General features: G+C 34.3%; 1 protein-coding gene across 1 annotated transcript; it reads right to left on the bottom strand.

The window, feature by feature from the left end:
• Nucleotides 1-936: 936 nt before the first annotated feature.
• On the bottom strand, nt 937-18,883 carry LOC123534631 (uncharacterized). Its single transcript, XM_045316951.2, has 18 exons — nt 18,655-18,883; nt 17,945-17,969; nt 12,896-12,991; nt 12,400-12,449; nt 9,778-9,871; nt 9,037-9,154; nt 8,090-8,265; nt 7,488-7,703; nt 6,404-7,012; nt 5,885-5,980; nt 4,752-4,949; nt 4,238-4,411; nt 3,528-3,721; nt 2,954-3,122; nt 2,415-2,612; nt 2,046-2,177; nt 1,502-1,779; nt 937-1,208 (listed from the first exon to the last, which is right to left on the bottom strand). Exons 1-18 carry the CDS (start codon nt 18,703-18,705, stop codon nt 1,116-1,118), a joined length of 2,967 nt encoding a protein of 988 aa, XP_045172886.2. The 5' UTR covers nt 18,706-18,883; the 3' UTR covers nt 937-1,115.
• Between the last annotated feature and the right edge of the window lie 5,933 nt (nt 18,884-24,816).

Genomic DNA, 24,816 nt, shown 5'->3' with positions numbered 1-24,816 from the left:
CAACGTCATATACAGCAACGTCAATATGGTCTATCATAAAAAGGTTAATAAAATGCTGGTATGCGTTCTGACCGAAATGGTACCCGTAGTTTCATCACTTTACTAGCAGTGTCACAATGGCCAGAGGAAAGGCACACCCTCAGCCGTACATACACTTGCAATTGATGATTGTTGTAAAGTAATGCCAAAACTAGAAATGTTTTACCTTTTTAATATACGACGTAAAAATAAACTACCAGCAAAATGACTAAAAACGTCATCGTCGGAAAGCTTTTTTTTTCTATTCCTCCTATTAGAATTGTGATTTTATGCACTGATCAAAACTTCTAATGCCCCCTGCAATATTTTGTTAATGACATAAACATTTCAACAAGATTGAGAAACGTTATATCATTTCATATTTTTATGAGCCAAGCCCAATTTTAAAACGTCAAAGTAAGACATATAAATGTGTAGAATTTAAAACGAGCGAATAAGACAGGTAAATGACAAAAATAGACTAACTTCGTTTTTTTCTGTCATATCTTGGAATTGATATTATACCATATATCAGGGAAAACTAAATATCTACACTTCTGCGCATCCTTGTAAAGGATATTTCCTCGTTCGATAAACACAAAACATTAGTATGTGCACTGTGACATTTTAAGAATTGGCAGTGATCATAAGATGAATGACGTGATAACTTTGCACCATTCGATTTGTTGAAATTTTCATATGTTCTTAACAAAGCAGTTGCCTACATGTCCGCATTTTTTCATGACTCTACTGTTAGTATTATTGAAAATGTCACTGCCAACAATATCAAAGGAGCGTAAGAGGATTTCCTAAATATCTGCAGATTTCCAAAACGATAAAGATATTGCCAGTAGTATCAAAGGGGCGTCAGAAGATATAAAAACTAAGATATTTCAATACTCTATTTGAAAATACCAATCTGTCTTGTCTTTAATACGCTTTCTTTGTGAATAATTGAACAGGTATATCCTCCAATATGTTACTACTGAAATTCGTTTTGACATAATAACTGATGTTATTAAGATTGTTCGTTTGATAAGTTATAAATATTAACTGTAAATAGATTGTTGGTATCCTTCCGCATCGCTGGTTTAGCCTTATAGAGGTGTGCAATGACCTCTCGTTACTATGACGTCATCTATTGATACAGCATTCCCAATTTGATCTCCCAGCACTGCTTCAAAAATAATCTGAAAGAAAAGATATCTTAAAGTCATTTAAAGTTATACACTTGTATACATCCATAAGATACAAGATTATTTGTACAATTTATCATTCTGTGTTTCCCTATTTAATTCAGCAAATTTAAATTTTGGAAAGCGATTAACTACGTCTGGTGATACTTAATCGTTTTGAACATCTTGATCCAAAAAAGGCGAAAGCATCATGTTGTAGCGAAATTCGAAATGAAGTCTAACCTGTGAGAGACCAGTATGCCAGTAAAACTGAATTTACATAAATTATAAACAATGTTACAGTATACCTGAAAATCATGTTCGGCATCTACGTTTAGTGATGCAGCAAGCCATTCGTTTTTATCTTGCCCTTTCTCCTCCATGACCGAGACAACTGTTTCATTAGCTTTCACTGCCTTGTCAGCGACGAAAACATTAAACTTTGCAAAATCTCCACCGTCAATTATGTATGAAAAACGCAGGCAGTACTCATTTGCAATACTACTGGTACTGTATACTTTAGAACGTATTCTTGCTAGAGCGCCAGATTCATGAAGTATGTTCGATTCTGCATGAAGAACATTTCCTAAAAAAAGATGTTCTGACTTTAGTTAAAACAGACAGTTAGCTACGTTTTGTTGGAGGAAATGTGTCGGCTAGACATGTATAAAAATAAGATAGCGGCTACAAAATATATAGTAAAGTACCCGCATTGAAACCGTAAAGATTACAAAAAAGTAAAAAACCGTGCGTTGTCTCTATAAAGTAGAAAGATGTCTCTGAACAACTGTATTCCAATTTTTCTCTACAAACATTTTTATCACTATTAACTATGTCTATGTTAAGTTCTACCTGGCACAGAACTATTGCCGCTGTTTCCAGATGCTTGTTTTACGGACCATTTAATTCCTGTATTTGGTTCGTTTTTGTACCCGCATAGTGAATCCTGAAAGTTGCAAACTGTTCCAAGACCAACAGTCGAGCCTGAAATAAATGATTTTAGTATCATAATGATACAAAACATTTAAGTTTTTATATAATTATTTTTTTTAAATGAACACGTTGTAGTTGTGGTCATAGAGCGGATTTCTTTTGTATTTTCAATGTTATCAGAAAGACAACAGATCTATGACATTTTAATTTTATATAATATTGACGTTTGGTAGGTGTAGGGGACGAAATGATGCGATTTCTAGCAATAACGAAGCGAATTGTACTTACTTCTTCTCTTTATGGAAATACATCTTGGGAATTTGTCGTCCCATAAGGCGAATCCTGGTTGGTCAACGCAAGTTATAGGGGAGTGGCCAACCATCTTGTATCCCTCACAACAGCTATACCACGCCCTGTCTCCAACCATATTCCCTTGTTTCAAGATTGTGGCATGCGCAGCGGGAGGAGGCTTGACACACGCTTTTCCTGTAAACATAATTACAAAAAGTCCCTTTCAGTTAATAACTATTTAAATCAGCGCCCTCAGCTGATATAAGCCGCTTTTATTTTCTTTTTACAAGTACAAATAAATAAGCATTCACTTAAAACTCTTCAGTCCTGATCCCTCGAAAATTGTCGTTGTGAAAAAGAATTCATTAAAAACATTGACATCAAAAAAGATTTTAGCCACAAAATATAGAATATTTTGTATGGAAGATAGATAGTTTTATGTAATTAAGTCATATGAATTAATATATTTTTTTATTCTTAGTCTAACCATCACATTTGATTGGTCTAATACCGAAGTAGTAAGTTGAAACACATACGCGATCGACTATTAATCGTATAGAAAACAGTGAAGCCACGCCCAGTTTTCGTCTCGTCGCTGATAAATTTCAAATACACGTGGTTTGAGGATGATTCAAACGTCCCTGGAGTTTTTGTCCCGCAGAATGTTCCAACAAGCGGTGCACGTGCGCTATAACCATCATGTAACTGTAATATATGTCACGTACGATAAAGAAGTATTTGGTTGTGTGGAAATTATCAATTACAAATGGAAAGTGGTCTGTGGTTGTGAAAAAAGAATGTGAATATAACAATTAGCAAAGTAACCGATCTATAATAATCGTGTCGCTCCGAAAACTTTGTTCATTTAATAACATAACTATTTATGAATTTGTACTGCCAATTGTTAATTCGCTGGATATCAATAATAAATCGTATAAATGATGGATTTCCCTGAAAATATGAACTCAAGAACAAAATCTTAATTAAAATAAAATTGAATTCAAACAGTGTGAGACAATATTAAAAGAAAGTCAACGAAATCTGGATAGAAGTATATGTTACTCAGAAAAAGATACTTGGAATGTTGACATTTTAAGCGACGAGACTTACCATTAGTGTATCATAAATACAGCCTTTGCTATATTCGATATCTATCTCATGTATATACACTGAAATGCTTGCAAATGGATCACCCGTAGCGATTTCATATTCGCATTCCATGAAATTATCGTAATCTCTAATCCAGATCACTCCACTGGTTCCAGGTCCTCCCGCATAATATCGGGAACCACATTTTATCGGTGCTGCAAGAAAAGCAAAGTTTGTCTCTCTAATAGTTGTAGGTATTTCTTCAAAAATTTTAAAGAACAAAAAGATTTTTGACTTGAAATAAAACGCTACCAGAAGTATGGGCTACAATGGTTCATATTGCTTACAGTAACAGTTATTCTCAAGTTATATTTGCAAATAAGTGAAACCATACAAACATGTATATGTTTTATTTTATTATCTTTTTATTATTTTTTTTTTTGCCATCTGGGAGTAACATGAAGGACTTAACTATAACTTATGAAATATGTTTTAACATGGCACAAATCCTTTATATGTAAAATATAGAACGCTCTCATGGCTACGTTTCAGTTCATCGGAACTCTGGTCCGTGGTAAATCAAACGACAAACAACAAGGTCTTGATCTTATAGTAAATATAAGTCACACATTGGACTTTTTTCTCTTTTTTTCTACAAATCTAGCCCTTAAACATTTCTCTATTGCACCGCCAGGCTGTGCGATAGAGACACCAAAAAGGCTCAAACATACTTATGCAGGTTGCTTGATTACACACGACAACATCCTGGTCATTGCCAGGGCAAGGAGCTCCGTTTCCAATTGGCGGAGGATTATCGCAGCGCCTGTACCGATACTGTCGTCCTAGACCACAGGTCTTCGTACAGCGGCTCCATCCCGTCCACAAGGACCACTGGCCATCTATATCTGCAATTTTATAGTTTTTTTAAATGTAAGTTATCTTATCACTATAACTAAACCATTATCCCTTGAATCTTTTTTCTTTTTTTGGTAATATGTCAGTTCATCTATATACGGGGTATATGTAATCATAAGTCTCTATAAACTACTAGTATTACGCTGACGAGATAAAGGCATTCTTTAGGAAAGAATAACTGCGCGTGATTTTGGGATAGTATATGTTGTGACTACATTATGTGATCCTTTAAGCTTTAAAACACTGGTCATATTCGTATAACTATGAGCAATCAGCTGTAATGTTTTTACTGAAACATTTTCAAATAACAAAATCAAACCGACACGCTACCTGCTTCGAACGTAAACACATTCATAGCTTCCGGTGAACCAACTCCCTTGTAACTGCATTTGTTAGAAGCCCCTAATATACTGAACTGTGTCAGGGCGTCGGGACCTGTTAAACACTGGCCATCGTCAAAGACCGCGAACATTCTGTATCCCATCACAGCAGCATAATTACTGCATTTCTGGATGGCATCTGTGCGACCTGACGGAAAACAGAAAGAGTGATTCTATTATACAATGACTTAAAACATACTTGTATCAGATTAGATGATTTTGTAAACAAGAATTGTTCAACTTACATTTGAACAAAAATACAAACAAAAACACATTCAGTGATATGATTATTCAAATCCATGCCAGTAATTTTTCATTTTGTTTTATAGTTTATTGGTTAAGATACATCCACACAGCCTACAGCCTTAGGATCTTAGGATCAATTTTAGGTACTGTTATTGTCTTAAAAGTGCACTTCTTAGTCAATTTTCCAGTAATCAATATTCTCAATATGCGAAAGTATATCTAGGCAATATCCGGAGTCCTTGGAATTCAATCCATATCCCAGGACTTGTAAAATTGACTTTTCTGCTTTTAAGACTGAATGTTTAACAAGATGGACTGTCTATCAAAACCTTCTGGAGACTGCCTAATGCACATGGTGTAAAACATTTTTATATGGAGTTCAGTTTCTGCAGCAGACACAATCACCGTATAATGATGCTATTATTATTTTACCAGGATTAGTGGCTTTCATTACAGACACGGGTAAGTAATGTTGAAAGTTAACAATATATTACATTTATATATTTTTTCAGAGTTATGTTATTACCATCAGAGCTCTTCAGTTTGTTTTCGAATTTCTGATTTAATTCTGCTTTTTAATACACATTTGGCATACAAGGAGTAGTATTTACCACAGGCACTGTGCGATTCACGAGGTCTCTGGGCTGGGGTCAGATACTGTCTCATTATAATTTTGCACCTCTATACTAAAATCTCTAGCAAACATAAGAAATTTTAATTGATTTTTATCTTTGTGATTTCGACTGCTGAAAACAAAAACCGATCAGAGTAAGTGTAAAACTGTGTCAGCTACACATGAAAAAAAATGTGTACTTAGAATAAAGTTGTGTTATATACCTTTGTAATTGTCCTTTAGCGTTGGCGACAATCCTTCAGCTGATGGGATAGTCAGATTTTTCTCATCTTGCTTCCAGCATCCAAATGTAGATGCCGCTGTAAGCAAAAGGCATGAGCATCGTGCAAAATTCACAGAAATTTATATTTCGTTTCCAGTTTTCAGTTATATTATCTTATATATTGGCATTGTTTTTTATTTTTATTTTCAGCGACACAAAATCATGTATTGATTAATGAAAACACTAACATATAAGTTTATATAGAGTTTCAGTTAAGAAATGTTTTCAATGCGATAGACCTAAATGATACAATTACTGTTCCACAATGTCTGTCGTGTTCATAAACAAGTTAAAAAATGGGATTCTTCCAAACAAATTACAAATTAAGGGGGATTCTTGAACAATGTTATTTTACGTCCTCAATGATCGCATGTAATGTTTCTGAAATTTCGTCTTCTTTTAGGTAATTGTTTTCTGAGCATTTTATAAATATTTCAGAGAAAGATATGCAATTACTTACGTTTACATGGATATGGACAATCATTAACCTGGCTGTTTTCACCAAGACAGTAATTTCTGTCGTAATTCGTGCAGAATCTGTACCTAGAGTGTTTGCATTGCAAGTCACATGGTGACCATTCAGACCATAATGTCCATCCTTGTTGATACACCGGCGCTGGTGGTCGGGCAGATGTTTGTATTGCTGTCTGTGGGGGATTTGTGACCGGTGGAATTGTTTGTGGAGGGTTTGTGACTGGTGGGATTGTCTGTGGAGGATTTGTGACGGGTGGGATTGTCTGCGGCGGATTTGTTACTGGTGGGACTGTTTGTGGAGGGTTTGTGACAGGTGGATTTGTCTGTGGAGGATTTGTGACCGGTGGATTTGTATGTGGAGGTGGATTTGTATGTGGAGGATTTGTGACCGGTGGGATTGTTTGTGGAGGTTTTGTGACCGGTGGATTCGTCTTTGGAGGGTTAGTGACTGGTGGGATTGTCTGTGGGGGATTTGTGACCGGTGGAATCGTTTGTGGAGGATTTGTAACCGGTGGAATTGTCTGTGGCGGTTTAGTTTCGGGCGGTTTTGTCTGGACAAATTTTGTTGTTGTGGATGGTGATGGCATCGGATAATCTACAACAATAAGATTTAATCATGTAAGAATACATAAATTTGTTTAATCATGTTTTTTTTAATTTCTTAAACTACAACCCTTTACTGTTTACACTTCATATTAAATTAGATATAACATAAGGCTTTCCTTGAACAAGAATAAGATGACTCAGCAATGAATATATCTCATGTACTAAGCATAATTTTGCCAGTTTGTTTCTATACCTCATGTTTTTATTTCGATGCAAATGAGATGTGAAACCAAAATCTGCAGTCCAGTTTGGCGCCATATAACCTATACTGTGTTGGTGCGCCGTAAACCCCAAATAAATAAATAAACAAATAAATAAATAAATAAATTTTGCCAGTTTGAAGATTTTTTCATGCCTGAAGAGAAATGGTACACAAGTTTTTATTTTTTTCTGCCTGAAAAATCTTCCATTAATCGCAATTGTTAAAGACACACGTAGGTCCGTGGAAAATATGTTAGACTCACTGCAACCATATAGTTTTCTAATCCTTTCAACATCATGGTCACTAAGTCCGTCACGCTGACCAATATTTGCACTTGCTGGATGGGTTGGCATGATAGTCGGGTTACCGTTCTTGGTAAAGGCATACTTGGAATAATGCATGACGCTGCCATAATCGTACATAACGCCCAAAGTGTCAGCCTCGTTTTGATCTAGCTTTTTAAAGTTAAATTCTTTGCCTGCAACAGAGGAGTGTGTAATCAGTTGCATATATACGTTTGATATTCATTTCCAAATTCTTTTAAAAATGTTTTTCATCGTTGTCAGTATTTTGGAAACGGAATCACTCGACATATATATATACGTATAGAAACTCATTTATGCATTATCACATTAACAATTCCACTAAACAAATGAAGACAGTTATTTCATTTAAAAAGTTTTCTCGGAAAGCATGTTGACAATGAAGGCACTACTGCCTCATTTGGTCTTTTTCATGGCCTAAAATCACTGCCGTGTCATTATTTGATCATAGCATATTTGGGTTGTATCCGTTTGTTTGTTTTGCATCCGTTTCTCTATCATTTTTGTTTTCACAATATCAATAAAATGAACTTATATTTACCATCTTGGATATTGCTTGAGATGATATGAACCCAGGAGTCCCTGTCCGGTCTACTTTGCTCGTGCCAGAACCCTAGCGCATGCATCATTTCGTGCACTGCTGTGCCTTTCTTCAAACATGGTCCCATTAGTGATATATCCTGCTCACCCCCAGTCCGGCCGATATTTGAATAGCATCTGTGAAATTTCCAAGTATTTCATGAACATTTTGTGTACATTACAAACAAAAAGCTCCAACCTGAACATGCTCTTTGGACTGACAATTTACAATTACATTATAATCACAAAGTTATAATTACTAAGAACTTCAAACATTTGATTTGATTTCTGGATCTACAAGTCTAATATAGAATCATCAAATATATAAGCCGTTATTAACATTATCAGAGAACATAATCCAATGGATCTCACCCAATGGCAGTTTGCAAAAGGACAGATCACAGACATTTGATTTATAATCGTTATAAACAAACTTTTACTAGCGAACTAACGTTTACATTTGCAAATAGACGTTTCGATCAGTTTAACTTACTTCACACCATATTCTATGTGTATCAGGCGGCTGGGTCCAATTAAAAATAACTTGAATTTTGTTTGTATAAAAGTGTATTTTTATAGTCACCACAGACTGACCATATGTGTGACTTCTCCAAAAGTCATTTGGATAGTGTAAGACACGGAAGCTGTTCCAATTGAAGAGGCCACTTCGTGCCAGTTCAAAATATACCTTTATAGGAATTTATACGGTGAGTTTGCTTTTGAGCTTATGACCTGTTGTTCGTGAAGCCATTACGCTAACCAATGAGCTATAGAGAACTCCAGTATTTGCAAATGTATTCCCTCTATGCGTAACAAGTCTGTTTATTACGGCTATTCTTATTTATTGCCTGTTGACTGTATGTAGTCATTCATATGACAAAACTATAATGTTACCATCGTTACAATTACCCGCTTATTTTTTTGAAATGTACATAGTCCTCTTCGTAAGTCCTTGGTACCCAATGTATACAAGTTTTCTGGTGGTATTCGTCTATGGCGGCCAAAATATCTTTCCTTGACGCCGAGTCTGAAAACCATTTCAAACGCCAGAAATAGACAAAAGTTTCTCTTAAACGCTTGCTGCATGTAGGTGTGTGTTGTTTAGAATATTACAGCAGTCTGATTACGAATTATTTTAAACAGAGAACTCGATATAGACGTCTTGCTCGTTTGTTTGTTTTGGTTTAACGCCGTTTTTCAACAGTATTTCATTTATGTAACGGCTGGCAGTTAACCAGTTAACCTAACCAGTGTTCCTGAATTCTGTACCAGTACAAACCTGTTTTCCGCAAGTAACTGCCAACTTCCCCACATGAATCAGAGGTTGAGGACGAATGATTTCAGACATGATATCTTTCATCAAATCGTCACGGAAAACATGCGCCTCGCCCAAGGCTCAAACTCACGACCCCGCGATCCATAAATCGATGCTCCCCTTATTGAGCTAAGCGGGCGGGCTACATAGACGTCTTATTCAGGACTGTTTACATAAAAGAATTATGTTAACACTCTATTTCAGTTATTTTTTACTTCACTGGAGATGAACTGGTTTCAAATGTTGACGTTACGTTACGCTTAATTTTATAAAATTACAATTGTATTTATTTGAACAATACAACAATTCGGTACAAAAAAAAATTATCCACTTACCGAATGCTGAATCAATTATATAAGGTACAACTCTAGTATTCCACAGTTGTTCTCGATTGGTGATTGCAGTACGTAGTTGGGAATTCTGTGCTACCTGGAAAACGAAAAGTTTGGTGATATTTACACACAGTTATATTTTGGTAACAGTTGCACGGCGCTATATTTTTGTTATATTTTGTAATTATATGTTAATGTACATTACTTTGACCAAAGGTCGAAGTCACATTATATATTCCAAGGACTTCTGTAGACGTTAATACACAAAAACGTTTATCAATCGTCGTTATTCTTGCATAAAAACATGACATAAAGACTAGATGTATTGTTTTCCTATGTCATGACTTTACGATTCCGATGCAATTTGAAATACCATTATGTTGTTCCTGTAAACCAAAATAAGATTATTATTGGTCAAATTATAGGTGACGTTTAAGGGACAGACAGTCTCTAATGTTGTCAGAACTTGTTGTCCGGCTCTTTTGCCCTTTGATTATATATGCTGAACTTTTTATTGTTCACTTATAACTTCAAATCAAAGAGTAGCAAAATATGATTAAAGAAACGTTTGAAAATGTAGAATATATGTACACTGGTATATCGTGGCATATAGTTCATCACTATATTTCTTTGATCTTTATCTGTTCCTGATACTAATAAGACTCATTGTTACTGTAATGCGGCGGCTATATTTACACAATGTCATGATTTTTCAGATCTTTATAAAGTATCATATTTTCAAGTCAGAGTCAGAGTCAATATGTCAGAATAATTTGTATATCCGATATATTGATAACGTAACACATAAGCTTGATAGTGCTTGACTCCCTTTTCATGTTGTCATTGCTATAATTATTGTTGAATTACTGTAAATAATAGGATTTGGGTCATTTGTGGCTGATTTGGGTTCATTATGTGGATATCTGGACCCCAGCATCACACATTAAATCATACACAAAAGTTAAAAGGAACCAGATGTTTGATAGAGCAAGTACTCGTTGTAAAACGCTATGTTTAAATTTGGACCAACCAGAAACAAGTTCTATAAATAGCACGTCTACTAGGGTATAAATAGGTAGATATATGACAGAGAGCTCATTCCTCCGTGACTATTTGATAAACGACATTGTGTCTGAAATCATTAGTCCTCCACCTCTGATTCATGTGGGGAAGTTGGCAGTTACTTGCGGAGAACAGGTTTGTACTGGTACAGAATCCAGGAACACTGGTTAGGTTAACTGCCCGCCGTTACATAACTGAAATACTGTTGAAAAACGGCGTTAAACCCAAAACAAACAGAGAGCTCATTCGATATCCGGCGATCGAAGAAGACACATCGAGGTTTCAACTAATAATTTATCCCAGTACCTTGATAAGGAAGTTATTGCAACTACACTGTCAGGGCGGATAAATTATTAAAAAAAGAAGTTTGAAGTTCATAGACTAAAGAAGAGTTGCAGAATTTCAACAAGGTTTCGAGCTATAGGGCCAGCGCATAGGAGTTTTACCCTAAGGGTAGTTGAATGATATAGACGATAGCAAAGCTGAGACAGAGACTTAGGTTTTGGTGTTCTACTGAGAAAGTAGGAGAGTTCTAGCTTATAGACGAGGTTCAACGTTATTGGCGAAGTACAGCCAAGGCATCAGAGTTATACCTATATGGTAGTTGAATGCTACATGTGATAGCATATAGGCGCTGAGCATCCAGGAGTCAAGGCATTTATATAGAGTTGCAACTTCAATTAAGAGGACAGAGGCCAAGCAGCTATGCGATGGGACTCGTATGTTGTTGATTCAAAGACATTGTCTGATGGGAACTTCAACAAAAAGACCAGTAAAGTATAGTCTCCAGCCTATAGGAGTTTGAGCAAATTATTGTTAATTGAAGATTGTTAGTTTGAAATATTTAGTGATTAGCCTGATCCGTGAAATTATCGAGCTCATAATTGAAATCATTTAAGAATAATTGGTACACGAATCAGTTTTTGGCAAGGAAGCCAGAGGAAAATTTATGTATGAGATATTTGGTCTCACCAGCTATACGTTTTAACAAAGGACATTCTATATCTTTTGTCAGCTAGTCTAAGACATAGTCACCTTAGCGATTGGATCCATTTCATTGTTCAAGATACTAAAGGCGTAGGCACTTTCCTGGGTCATAAAACCCGTATCCTGACACAAGAAGTTTACGCACTACTGTATAAACATGACATTTTATGGCAGTATTACATGTTTTGGGCATTTCTGTCAGAAATAAACATTATGCGCCAAATGCGCCTCAGTATGTAGTAATTATGTACTACTATTAAATAGCAATGTTTTATTAAACAATAATATATACCCTTCTCAAATGCGCTCTTTTGATTGGTCGAAATGAGTGCAAGCGCGGGTCCACAAAAAGCGATATTGACCTGTAAAACTGATAATGATTCTTGTGATATCACTTTTTCTTATATGTATGAAATATGGACCAATCAAATAAACGCATTTGAGAGCATATAACATAACAATTCTAGACTTATGTTTCGGTCAATATGTGTTTTTACGGACCGGTAAGAATGCTATTGACCTCGGACTGTATAATAAAACATGTTACACAAAAGATATTCAAAAAGATATACGAACCTTTTTCTTAGTGTTTTTAATATCACCTTGTAACAAGTTTAGCCCAGCACCTGTATAGGAAGCAATTCATATCATATTTAGTATAAAACTCTAAGATATTATAATTGATTTCAAACAATCAGCATGATAAAATAATAACTGTCGGATACAATGATTTAATCCTAAAAATTCAGTCAAATAAGTTTGTTTCTGCTACAGTAAATGTAGCCACGTACCTCTTATTGTCATGTAAAAAAACTATCCTAAGAATACAGTCTAATTACAATTAATTTTTACAAGGCATTGTCTGTAATGTATAAGAATATACTTTCGTTTTTAACATTAATCAAATTAGGTCACATCTCTCCTGTTTTATCTAGATTGGCAGCCTCAAATTCAGTTTGGTCACTTATTTACGTTACCAACATGGCGCAAAAGGCTGACGAAACTTTCAAAAAGGTCAAGCAACTGTGTGTTTTGACTGTTATTTACGCTAGCCTATAAATTGATCACTTACCATGGTTTATCCTATAAATGTAATCAAAGATGGACGAATCTTTCCGCGAGTCTAGCCACTGTGCTATGGAGTTGAGTTTCTCCTCTAGTTCAGTTGCTGCAAAGTCATAATGTAAAAGACAAATCTGAATATTCATTTAAACGCTAAAATGATAAAAATGATTCTGTTTTCATATCTAAAACTGTGTTCATTTTACACAAGGCTTCGAATATGTAAGGTGTTGCGTAAATCACAAATCATATCCCTGCCCCTTGGACCTTACCTCTTATTAGTTATCTACCCACTACATCTGCCTACTAAATGGAATCTTCAGAATGTTTTTTTTTCTTTGACAGTCTAATCGGCTTAAGGCCTGAAAATAACCACGACACTAGATCTACTTCCGCCAAGATCAACTACACTCAGAAACAGACACCATTTAAATTATTATGACAGTAGGATCTTGGGGAACAACGATCATAAATCGATTATATATCATTCATACATACCGCTGTTGACATTGTGGAGTCGTTGTGATTTTGTCCGCCTTTCTCACCTTATATGAAAATTTTTCTTCCTACGGTCAGTTATGTAACAGGCAACTACTAGATGAGCTCTGATGACCTCTAAGGGCGCATTTAATTCCTATCTTGAACTAAGACTCCTCTTCGTTGTCTCAGAGAGACTTAAGCCCACAAACCCCGTCAAGGTGAGAGTCTTTCTTGTGGGTTTAATTCAAATCTTTTATTACTTTTTGCCCTCAAAAATTGTTTATCCTTCGAGGCGTGTTTGTGCTTCAATTTAGTATAGGTTTGTTATACAAGTACACTGACCTACAATTTTATATTCAGCTCGAGTATAATATTATTTTGCCAGGCCTGTATTCAACGAGACGCTTGCGCAGACTGTTCAAAACAAGTCTCGCAAAATCCACTAGAGCCGAATACATTATTGTAGATCAAGGCAATGTCTTAATGACCCTTTTATTTTATACATATACCTATTTCTAGTGTTATATCAAACACAACACCTGTTTGTTTAGATAAATAAGACTGAAAACTCGATGAAACGGTCATGGAACGTCGAGACGTCATCGTTACGTCATTTCTCTGTCATTAAATTTGACGTCACAACTAAAGCAAGAAGTCCCATCACTGAATATTTTGGCAGTTAAATGTAGGATTTTGTACAGTATTCGATAGGGAAATATATGCTGTTTTGCAGACTAGAAAATTCGCAGGTATTTGATTGAAGTTCTGTTTAACATTTGCATGTCCTTAGTTATTTTCAAAACATTTATTATTAAAGATGCATTTTCTACTAAAAAAAGTTTATTTTAGATACTAATTTTAAATGTTGAAAATGCTCATTAAATGTATTTATCTTGACTAAAAATATAAACTGTGTTTCAAGAGTTTAACAATCATTTGTCAAACAAACTTCCAGTTTTTTTTTAGTTTAACTGGTAGCATACAAAGACCCAACATGTATTAGGCTAAGTGTGTGCTATTTTAATGCTGATTATACTCACAAACATGAAAAATTTATGTTTACATTGATACTAAGAAGTAATTGTTCAATTTTGACATATGACTACATCACATATTATACAGTTACAGTTATTCTTATTTTATGTGTACCGATACATAATGATCTTTCATCATTCGAAGTACTTTATTATGTACTGCTTTAAGTCCAAAATGGTTTGCGTCTTTAACAAACAGATTTCGATCTATATGCTAGCTACAAACAGCTTAGCTGAAATCTAACTGCCGATGTGATGGACAGTTTGATTATGATATCTCTTGCATTCAGACACGTACCTTTTAAATGGTTTGAGCTGATATTAGTATTTTGGTACTCGTGTAACAGTGTTTATCTATAGATAAATTGACACAGTAAAATTTAGGACGAGAAGACCCCCATCATATTCTATATGTAAACTTAATTCAAATTTATTCAAGATCGTGACATGTTTGCTCTACGAAGACCCATCAAAAGAAGAGAACCAACCAAGTAGATTAACCTTTCACCTGCTAAATTTCTAAAATAGACTTGTCCATCATTCAATTTGGGCAGTACCACTTATCATTCAAAGGGATGATCACTGAAAATTTACTGACTGAATAGCGAACTGTGCAGATCATGAACAGACTGCACGGATGTCTGGTCTGCACTTGTCGCAAAGGTAGGATCGCTTGCCAGCAGGCTAAAAGTTAATGGCAGATTCGGTTTGACTATCCGTCGTGGTAACTATGTGGAGTTGACCTAAGATGTTTGAAAATAAAAATTCTGTGTGTCTTGTCAATTTGCCACACACGACTGGTCATTATTAATCATTACATTTCATTATCAACTGTATTTTGTATTGTCTTTACAAAACAAGTTTAATTGCACCTTGTTGGAAATGATACGAGCGGCTGGTCAGAATTTAGATATCGTCCTCGGCATCTCACGAAGTTCAGAAAAAAAGAAACTTTACTTACAAAATTTGACAAAACATTAATTTAATCCATGTATATAACAAACAGATTAAACACCAGTAACAAACAACTTTGAACAACACGGCACATACCGATACATCACTTGAGTAATTATAACACGTCAGCTTATATCATTTACAAAATCGTAGTACATCAATTATAAAAACACCAGGCCATCATGACAAAACGTTTTGTAAAATTGTTACCGACCAATAAGTTACTTGCTGCATTCGCATATTGCTGAAAAAGTCTTTAGATTTAGTTTCCGCCACAGTCAAACCTATGTTAAAGACCACCTTTGAACAGAGACCGCCTGGCGGCTCTAAAGATCACATGTTTTGTATTTCAATATAATTTCATGGTTTTTTCTTGTTTTTGATTTCTGTATACTTGTTTTATTTACTTTTTTATTTTGTTTTGTTTTGTTTTATGTTTTTGCTTTGTTTTGTTTTTGTTTGTTTGTTTATTTATTTTTGTTTTAAACGCTCTTTTTGTTGATGTTGTTTTGCTCTTTAGCAATATTTAACGCTGGATTCCCGCAACAACCCACCCATTTTACGATTAAGACAATTGTTGGAGGAACAAGCTCGACGTAGGATTTCGTATAAAGAACTAATTGTAAGGGGAAATTACTGGAATATTAAAGTATACATTTCAACGCGTTGCATCGAAAGCGAATCATTTCAAACAATTTATCAAAATTATCATCTAAATCTCTATCATGACATTTTTTGCAAAATGAAATTATTTTTTATGTAACATTTCATCAAACTAATTATCTGTCATGACATTTTTTGCAAAATGAAATTATTTTTCTGTGTACCATACAATCACATCAATGTACATAATTTTTCTTATAATGTAAAAGATTACCTGAACTATTTAGCACGATAGAGGATCCGTAACGACACCCTGCAGTTCATGATTACGACGTTAATATAGGCTGAACACCACTAAATCCGGCTGTTCTTTATTTCATATAAAATCGACTTACTTTATAACGATTTTTCTACATTTTCTGCATATCAGATTTTTCAGAGACTTCCCCATAAAAATCTATTTATGTACTTTAGAAAAACATAAAGAAAAGGGGGTGTTAACTTTTATATAAGAAAATTACAGTTCGTTAAATACAGCCCGCTGAATCTGCTCATTTTCGCTTCTTTCAATTTCTCTTTTCAAAACATTAAATTCTTACGCCGCCATTTTTACCTAGCATGTGATAGGAACATGCCGATTTCGATAGAATGCTAAGTATACATACTGAAACGCGGTAGAGCAAAAGGAAACACGATGCTATTGAGAAAGGGCACGCGGAAATGGAGAAAGATTAGCACTATTTATATTTAGACTACTTGTGATCTGCCTATACGCAACGCGTACATGGCTTTCCGCAAAAACCGCTTCAGTTGCTAGAGCGCCCGCTTCGAGTAGTGGAGGTCGAGGGTTCGCTGCCTGGCCGCGAAATACCAAAGACGTGAGAAATTGTACTAGTTAAATTGCTTCCTTGCTTGGCGCCCAGCATGAAGGGGATAGCTCTAGAACTGGTAAGCACGGTGTCAGTATAATATAACTGGGTGGCGTATCAGGTCAAGTGTCTACGGCGTAATATTTCAGTGAGGCAGCACTACAAATTTGGGCATATAAAGTTTTTATTAAGCATTTTGCTTACTGCTACAAGAATACATAGTCGAAAAAAATGTTGAAAAAGACGCAAAACCCGAACACACACGCGCAAAAATTGGAAAAGCCGAAAGCGCATTCGGAACATTGACATTGCAGATCCACTTCCGTAACGTTATAACTCATTACCTACAAAGTAAGTTTAACAAAGGGGAAATTAATCCAATGAGAGCTCATTAAAACTGGAAAATACCTGACAATATATGTAACGAGTATGTACAGACAAAGCTGATAGGAAGGACAATGTAATACTGAGTTCTGATGCTAAATCTCGTATAACATTCGCTCTCCTATCTTGATTTGTTGTGGCGTATGTCTCTCTCAGACAACAGTACGAGGAGTTTGTATAGGTTTTATAAAGTGTCTACATGTCTCTGATGACTAAGAACAGTTTATTGATTTTACAAAAAGTCCGCGTCTGTAAGTCATTCTTAGACAACTAAGAGGAGTTTACAGGTTTTACTAAGATGTTTTATGTCTACACGTCTCTCAGACAACTAAAAGGAGTTTATAGTTTATAGGTCTCTCTTTGACAACCAAGAGGACTATTTGTATGTGTTAACCCTAGAAAACCTTAGGTAATGATTCATGATGGTAACGATGCAGCCGCCCATAGTACAAATCATTGAGTGTTAGAAAAACACCAAGGGGAAGTGATAGATTTACAATTTATGCAACACGGTTTGGAAGATTCATCTTCTTCTGTCATGTGTATACTTAATACACATTGGTGAATGCATATGATATTATAACAGACAGTTGGCAATATTAGTCACACATGAACGTTTGAAGGCTGTAGTAACTGACACACATACTTTGAAGAACTAAATTACGAGATTCAATATAACTGGGTTGGATTATCTTTAAAGAGTGTATGTACATTTATGCAAACAATTATACTTACGCAGAGATTCAACCCTCGTAGGGCCCTGAAAATAATTAGATCATCATTTAATAAAAGAGTCCTTAACTGCATCCCTATAAGTATAATTATATAATTTTTCATAAGTTCGACTACTTGTTTTCTTTTTTAAACAGGGCAGATATAATGTTGTTAATATTAACGTTGGCGTCCGTGCCATGAAAAAATCGCATGTAAGCAGGTTTCTGAGAAACTACTTCACCAAATGCTTTCAGATATCTCAGTTATGACAAATGTCTTTGGCATCATAAAAAAAAAATCTCATAACAAGCCAATAACAACTCCAGCTTCCATTTTGTCAAAATAAAATGACCACTCTGAGTTAGTCAATAATGCCTGTGTTTAATTTTTTTTTGAAAATTTTGGTTAAGCGTCTAGTGCGCTTTTCATTACACTGCTATTGTTTTCATTTAATATCTTTCTGTATTTTCTTTCCAATTCAGTATTGTGGAAATTTATGAATGACTAGCTTTGATGAAAGTAAGCTGCTCTAAATATTTGTTCCATCTTTGGAAATGTCTAAGTACAAGTTAAAAGCAGCATAAGCTATCCAAAGATATATCACAATGCAGAAGTCAAATACAATTTATGAATATTTCGACATCTATTTGTATCTGGCTGAAATGTTGCTATTGTTTAAACGTTCACCCGTTTAGAAAATTTTATTTTATCATTGTAAAACGCTCACTTACCTGAGATAATACGGTAATGAGTATAACCAGGAAAGCCTTAGAAAACATCATTTTAGTCAAATTGTCTAAAACTGTATCACATTCAATAACTTAATTTATAAATCATTCAGCATCAAGTTATAATTTCATTTTTGTAATCTCTTTTTCGTCGATAAATATTTCCTTACAATCTGGCCAATGTCCGATGTTAACCACGACTTAACTTAAAATGGACATAACCAAACGGGTACCTAGATTATCAGCGTTTAAATAGATACGAGTTCCGCATTCTTGTTAAGGTGCCATATTTGTATGACGTAAAACTTTTGGGTGCTGTTTGTCGTGTTTATCGTTTAATGTTAAATTGAGCCGCGCCATGAGAAAACCAACATAGTGGCTTTGCGACCAGCATGGATCCAGACCAGCCTGCGCATCCTAACAGTTTCTCTAATTCCAGTAGGCTTTGAAAGCGAACAGCATGGATCCTGACCAGACTGCGCGGATTCGCAGGCTGGTCTGGATCCATGCGGTTCGCAAAGCCACTATGTTGGTTTTCCCATGGCACGGCTCAATTGTCGTTCGAAAGGGTGGCAGTAAGGTTAGATACACAAATTGCTTTTGGCGGAAAGATCAACAAAAATTTACAAATAGATGTGTTATTTATCATTAAAACATCATCCTCGGTCATTACTGGTATATTATCTCTCCTTACGTACAATCCCGTTGGAAATGATTAAGCATAAAATATTTAGAATACGTCACACCATTGAACAATAGTTGGCTTTAGATGATTTGCGCACCTTTTTCAATCTAAATACATAGATTTGTCCTGTACTTTGGCTCTTGGCAAAAGTATAGAGATGCTGTTTATAACATTCGGTATGTGTTTAAACATTTGTAGTTTGTACTGTGGCAACCAAATTCAAGATGCCAGACAATCAAAAATGGGTATTTCATACAGAAATAGCTGGTCTTCTCTATATATGTACATGCAAGATTAAACAGATTTCAAATATTTTTCTTCTATATCATGGCCTTTTAATATCTTGAATTAAGCTACATATTGATATTTTCTTCAACAAATTCCAGTGGTTAATGCATATCAAAAGTAAAATAGAGTCCATCTGATACAAGAAAATAATATTCATTAAAATTGACAATATGTAAATTAGCAAAAAAAGAAAGAAAAAAAAAAAAAAAAAAAAGACGCCTTGTGGTGTGTGACTTAAGAACCTATGATGAAAACTGAAGAGCGAGGATTTCATGATAAAGGTTACAAAAATGTCAAACAAATACAAACAAATTGGTTTCAGTCAGAAATTGAGATGAAATTAAGGTGAAAGATTCGGCAATAGCCATTAGATGACTGTGATTTGCTACGTTTTGGCAAATAACCTGTTTAATACAGAGGATATAAACCTTTTTCGGTTAAGTGACTACTTGTGTCATTTAATTATCAGACTTGCTTTCATTTTGAAGTTATCGATACTCAGTCACCCGGCATTTTTCTACATGTAAAGGGGTCCAGTTAGAATGAATCTGTAATGTCTGACTCATTTCCATTAGGCTGTACATAGAAGTATTTTGTTTACGTGTTTTCGGTGTAGGGAGTTTTGCTATTTGCATTGTTTGCCTTTTTTATTTGTTTGTTGTTCTGTTGTTGCTTTTTGCTTGTGTGCTGTTTTTGTTGAGGTCGCCAAGGAATTAATAGTCGATGATTTTGTTTTGTCATTTCGTGTTTGTTTGAGGCTTTCAAGATTTTTTCTGTTCTAATTCTGTGATTTTTGCTTTTTCATTATAATGACAACATTATGCATAATAACATAGAGGATTCAAAGCCCCCATGTGCCACCATCGTCGCATTCCAGATGTTTCCATGGTTCCCTGGTCCATATCGAACATTGGATGAATGAAAATGCTGTGTCACAAACGTAAATTCGCACTAAAATATCTTATCGTCAAATATCAACCTTAAATGTAGAAAATCTCAATCAAATGTATTAAACTTTTTTTTTGAATGCCATTGTTTGGTAGTGTTACCAATTCGCTTTGAGGCTAGTTATACATTTGTTATTTCAAACATTTTATACACATAAACAAGTTTAGTGTTTAGTGTTTACATCAATGCTGTGTAATACTTTACCATTTTTAAGATAAAATTTGGGCATCAGATCCCTTTAATAGAGATGGGACACGTCCAAAGCAGCTGAACGAACATTTGCGATCGATGATATTTTCTTCGTTATCCGAAACAGAAAATTAGTCTTCTGGAAAGAATGTAAACACGACGCAAAGTAACCGTTTCTTTGAGATTGTACTTTTTTTTATATTCAGCAAAGTTTCCTCTCTTTTAATGCTAACGAAAGTCTATGTAACCAAGAGAATTCACGTTTGCACGGGCATTAAACAATAAATACTTAACACAGGCCTATGGTAGTAATATCATTTAACTTCGCAAAAAAAGGGACATTAGAGTATGCGACAATTAAGATTTTTCTGTCTCTGGCAAACTGGCATAACCACAAATCCCTTCAGTACGGGGCGGACTCAGACACAACTTTGAGAAAATCCGCACATATTTTCTTTTGATCCTAAAGATTTACTACCAATCAAAATATAATCAAAACTAGCGGTCAGTCTATCAAACAAAGTAGTATAAAGTCTTTCAGAACTTTGGCTCGACAATTTGAATATTTTATGACCTTTTGCTATCAACTGTTGTTAGGTTTGGGAGTCACCGCGTGATTTAACAATTATGAAATGAGTTTAAACTTACAAATGAATTTTTGATATTGAATAAACGCATTTTCACAAGCGCGGATAACAGAGATAACTTTTGAAACATTTTTGTAGTTGGTCCAAGTAAATATATCTCAAGGTTATAAGACATTCACTTTCTCTTATGAATGAATTTTTATCTTTTATATTTGTACAAGTCGCACTGGTAAATATTTACTTAATTAAGACATGATTTCATTAGGGAGAAATGGAAGACATATATAATACACATTTTTTGAAAAATATGACGTTTTCATTATGTTTTTGTTTATTTTATTATTTTTAGTATCAGTTCAAATTTCATGTGACTGTCGGTCAGAATTGCAGGAAAAGATAGATTTAACATTTTTCTCGCTTCTTCATCAAATTGTGTTATAGAAATAGTTTTAACAGAGTATTTTATCAATTCATACAAATAAGAGAAAATTTACAATTTCTACATTCAGGATACGGATTTTTAAATCAATTATGCTAACCTATCTCAAAATTAAGTTAATTCTCAGTTTTAATCCATTTTAGAAAGTTTTTCTGCTGTTATTGGAATAAAACTTTCGATGATAATGTTAAATACAGCCTCTTAGCTTTTTTTTAATCAAAAGTATACCATGTCAATTTTTATCAAAAGTATTTCATCCTTTTCCGGTCAACTGTATACTTTAGCGCCGGTGCTGTATACACTATTCAACAAAATTTTTAACATTGGATATTTTCCAGAAAAATGGTCAGAAGGATACATTGTTCCGTTACATAAAAAGGGAAGCGTAAATAATGTAGATAATTATAGAGGGATTACTTTATTAAGTTGTATAGGTAAACTTTTCACACGTATGTTGAATAATAGACTTAAAAGTTGGGCCGAAGAATACCATGTATATGTGGAAGCACAGGCCGGTTTCAGGCCAAATATGAGTACAACAGATAATGTTTTTGTATTGAATGGACTTATTAGTCATATGTTAAATCAAGGGAAGCCACTCTACACCTTATTTATTGATTTTTCAAAAGCTTTTGATTATGTAGTTAGGGAAAATCTGTGGTACAAGTTGATTAAGTTAGGCCTACGTGGAAAATTTTTAGATATTATACAATCTATGTATAAGTCTGTTAAGTCCAGAGTAAAATACTTAAACAAACTTAGTGAGGAATTCTCTTGTATGCTCGGAGTCAGACAAGGGAGTGCTTGTCTCCCTTTTTATTCTCAATGTGTATTAATGATCTAGAAGATGTATTTATTCATAGTGGTACTCAAGGTATAGATGTCATATGTTTAAGGTATTTTTATTATTATATGCTGACGATATAGTTGTTTTTGCTAACTCAGCGGAAGAATTACAACATTGTATATATTTGGTATCTGATTATTGTAAAACTTGGAAGATGAAAGTTAATACATCAAAAACTAAAGTAATGATTTTTAAGAAGGGCGCTTTACCCAGAAATTTAGCTTTTTATTATGATGGAGAGTTATTAGATATTGTAAATAAATTCACATACTTAGGCATCGTTTTTCGTGTGGTGGTTCATTGAGCACTGCTCAAAGCACTTTGGCTGGGCAAGCTCAGAAAGTAGTATTTAAGTTAAACAAATACCTTTATAAATTTACTAATATATCTCCAAAGAATAAGCTAGAGTTGTTTGGACAAATTAGTCGCGCCTATTTTGAATTATTGCAGTGAAGTATGTGGCTTTTCAAAAGATCTATCCATTGAAAGAGTGCATTTACAATTTTGTAAGAAATTACTAGGAGTTAAGAAAACTACACAGAATGATTTTATATATGGTGAACTGGGTAGAATTAGTTTTAAAATTGTATACATTTTTATAACATTATTAAATACTGGACAAAATTGTGTGTACAAATGAAATAAATATGTAACTCTTGTGTACAAAATGTTAAAAGATGACTTAGAAAATGCTCCAATTTAAAGGGAAATTGGTGTTCACTGCTTAAAAATTTGTTATGTTCTTTAGGTTTTTATGATGCCTGGTTACAACAAAAATGTAGGTAATACTAACCTATTCTTAAGCATGGTTAAGCAAAGAATAAATGATCAATTTATACAAAATTGCACGATAGATTAGAAAATTCTTCACGTGCACTCTTTTATCGAAACATAGCCTCATTTAGACTTCAACCATACTTGGAATTTTCTTTCTGTTAACAAATTTTGTCAGTCACTCGTTCAGTTGAGGGTTTCTTCTCATAGGCTACAGATAGAGGCAGGCCGTTGGGCTAGACCATTAAGTATTCCCGTAAATGAACGTCGATGTCATATTTGCAATGTATTAGAAGATGAATTTCATTTTGTTCTTGAATGTAGATTGTATAATGATTTGAGGAAACAATATATCCATTAAAATTCTGTAGAAGACCAAATATGTATAAATTTATAGATTTGTTAAATAATGAAAATCAGTCAGTCGTGAAAAAATTGGGAGCATATGTATACCATGCTTTTACTTTAAGAAATGCAAAATATGTATCAGTAACAATATTCATTTTCCCGTAAAACTATACCAGCCTAAACAAATACTGTTGTAATTTAAATATGTATGTATATTTTCACAGTAGTTATTTCTTGAAAGGATTTATGATTATCCAGTCTGTTGTTCCTTTTGTTTCGTTTCGTTAAGGATCAACTCAAGACCGGAATATATCTTAATTTATAAGACTGGAATATTTTTCAGTTCTTTAGTAGTAGATACTATGTATGAATATATATGTTATGCTAATCTATTATTAGTGTGTAACCTTCTCCAAATGTAAAAATGTAGACACATATACACAAATGTTTTATATATGTACATGCTGATTTCGCTGTTAATGCTAATCTATTATTAGTGTGTAACCTTCTCCAAATGTAAAAAATGTAGACACATTTACACAAATGTTTTATATATGTACATGCTGATTTCACTGTTCGTCATATACTGTGCATGTTTTATGTCCTCATGGGCTTCTAGCCTATTGGAATTGAAATAAACTTACTTACTTACTTATATATATAGACAACTAAAGTTATACAGTGTATATCATCATGAAGTTGACATAAAACAATAAACAACGTGACCTGTAATGGATAAGTAAAGATCAACAGCGAAACGGTCGTCACGCTGAAAGGGTCACATAAGAGTCGTTTCCTTCTATAGAATCAACACGGAAATGATAGTCAGGCATAGAGGGTCAAATATGACTAAATTCGTGCAACGACAGTATATAACATAAACCGATCCTAAAGAGTTCATTTTTGACATCAAATCTCTTTTCCTCAATGCGAAACTTTGTTTCATCCTCTTTTTTATATTCCGATCATAACAACTAGTCGTAGTGGTAAATGAATTATTTTTTTTACGTCATCGGCGATTTTATCATCATCATTTTTTCACGGTGGCCAACCCACGTGA

This window comes from Mercenaria mercenaria, chromosome 12 (genome assembly GCF_021730395.1).
Source record: "Mercenaria mercenaria strain notata chromosome 12, MADL_Memer_1, whole genome shotgun sequence".
Classification (NCBI taxonomy): domain Eukaryota; kingdom Metazoa; phylum Mollusca; class Bivalvia; order Venerida; family Veneridae; genus Mercenaria; species Mercenaria mercenaria.
This window is presented reverse-complemented; position numbering and strand designations above follow the sequence as displayed.

Excerpts from the sequence above, each read along its gene's own strand:
- LOC123534631 (XM_045316951.2), bottom strand. The coding sequence starts at position 18,705 with ATGATGTTTTCTAAGGCTTTCCTGGTTATACTCATTACCGTATTATCT. Across the intron at positions 4,412-4,751 it reads TGTGTTTACGTTCGAAGCAG|ATATAGATGGCCAGTGGTCC; the intron begins GTAGCGTGTCGG and ends ATAAAATTGCAG. Across the intron at positions 1,780-2,045 it reads CGGCAATAGTTCTGTGCCAG|GAAATGTTCTTCATGCAGAA; the intron begins GTAGAACTTAAC and ends ATCTTTTTTTAG.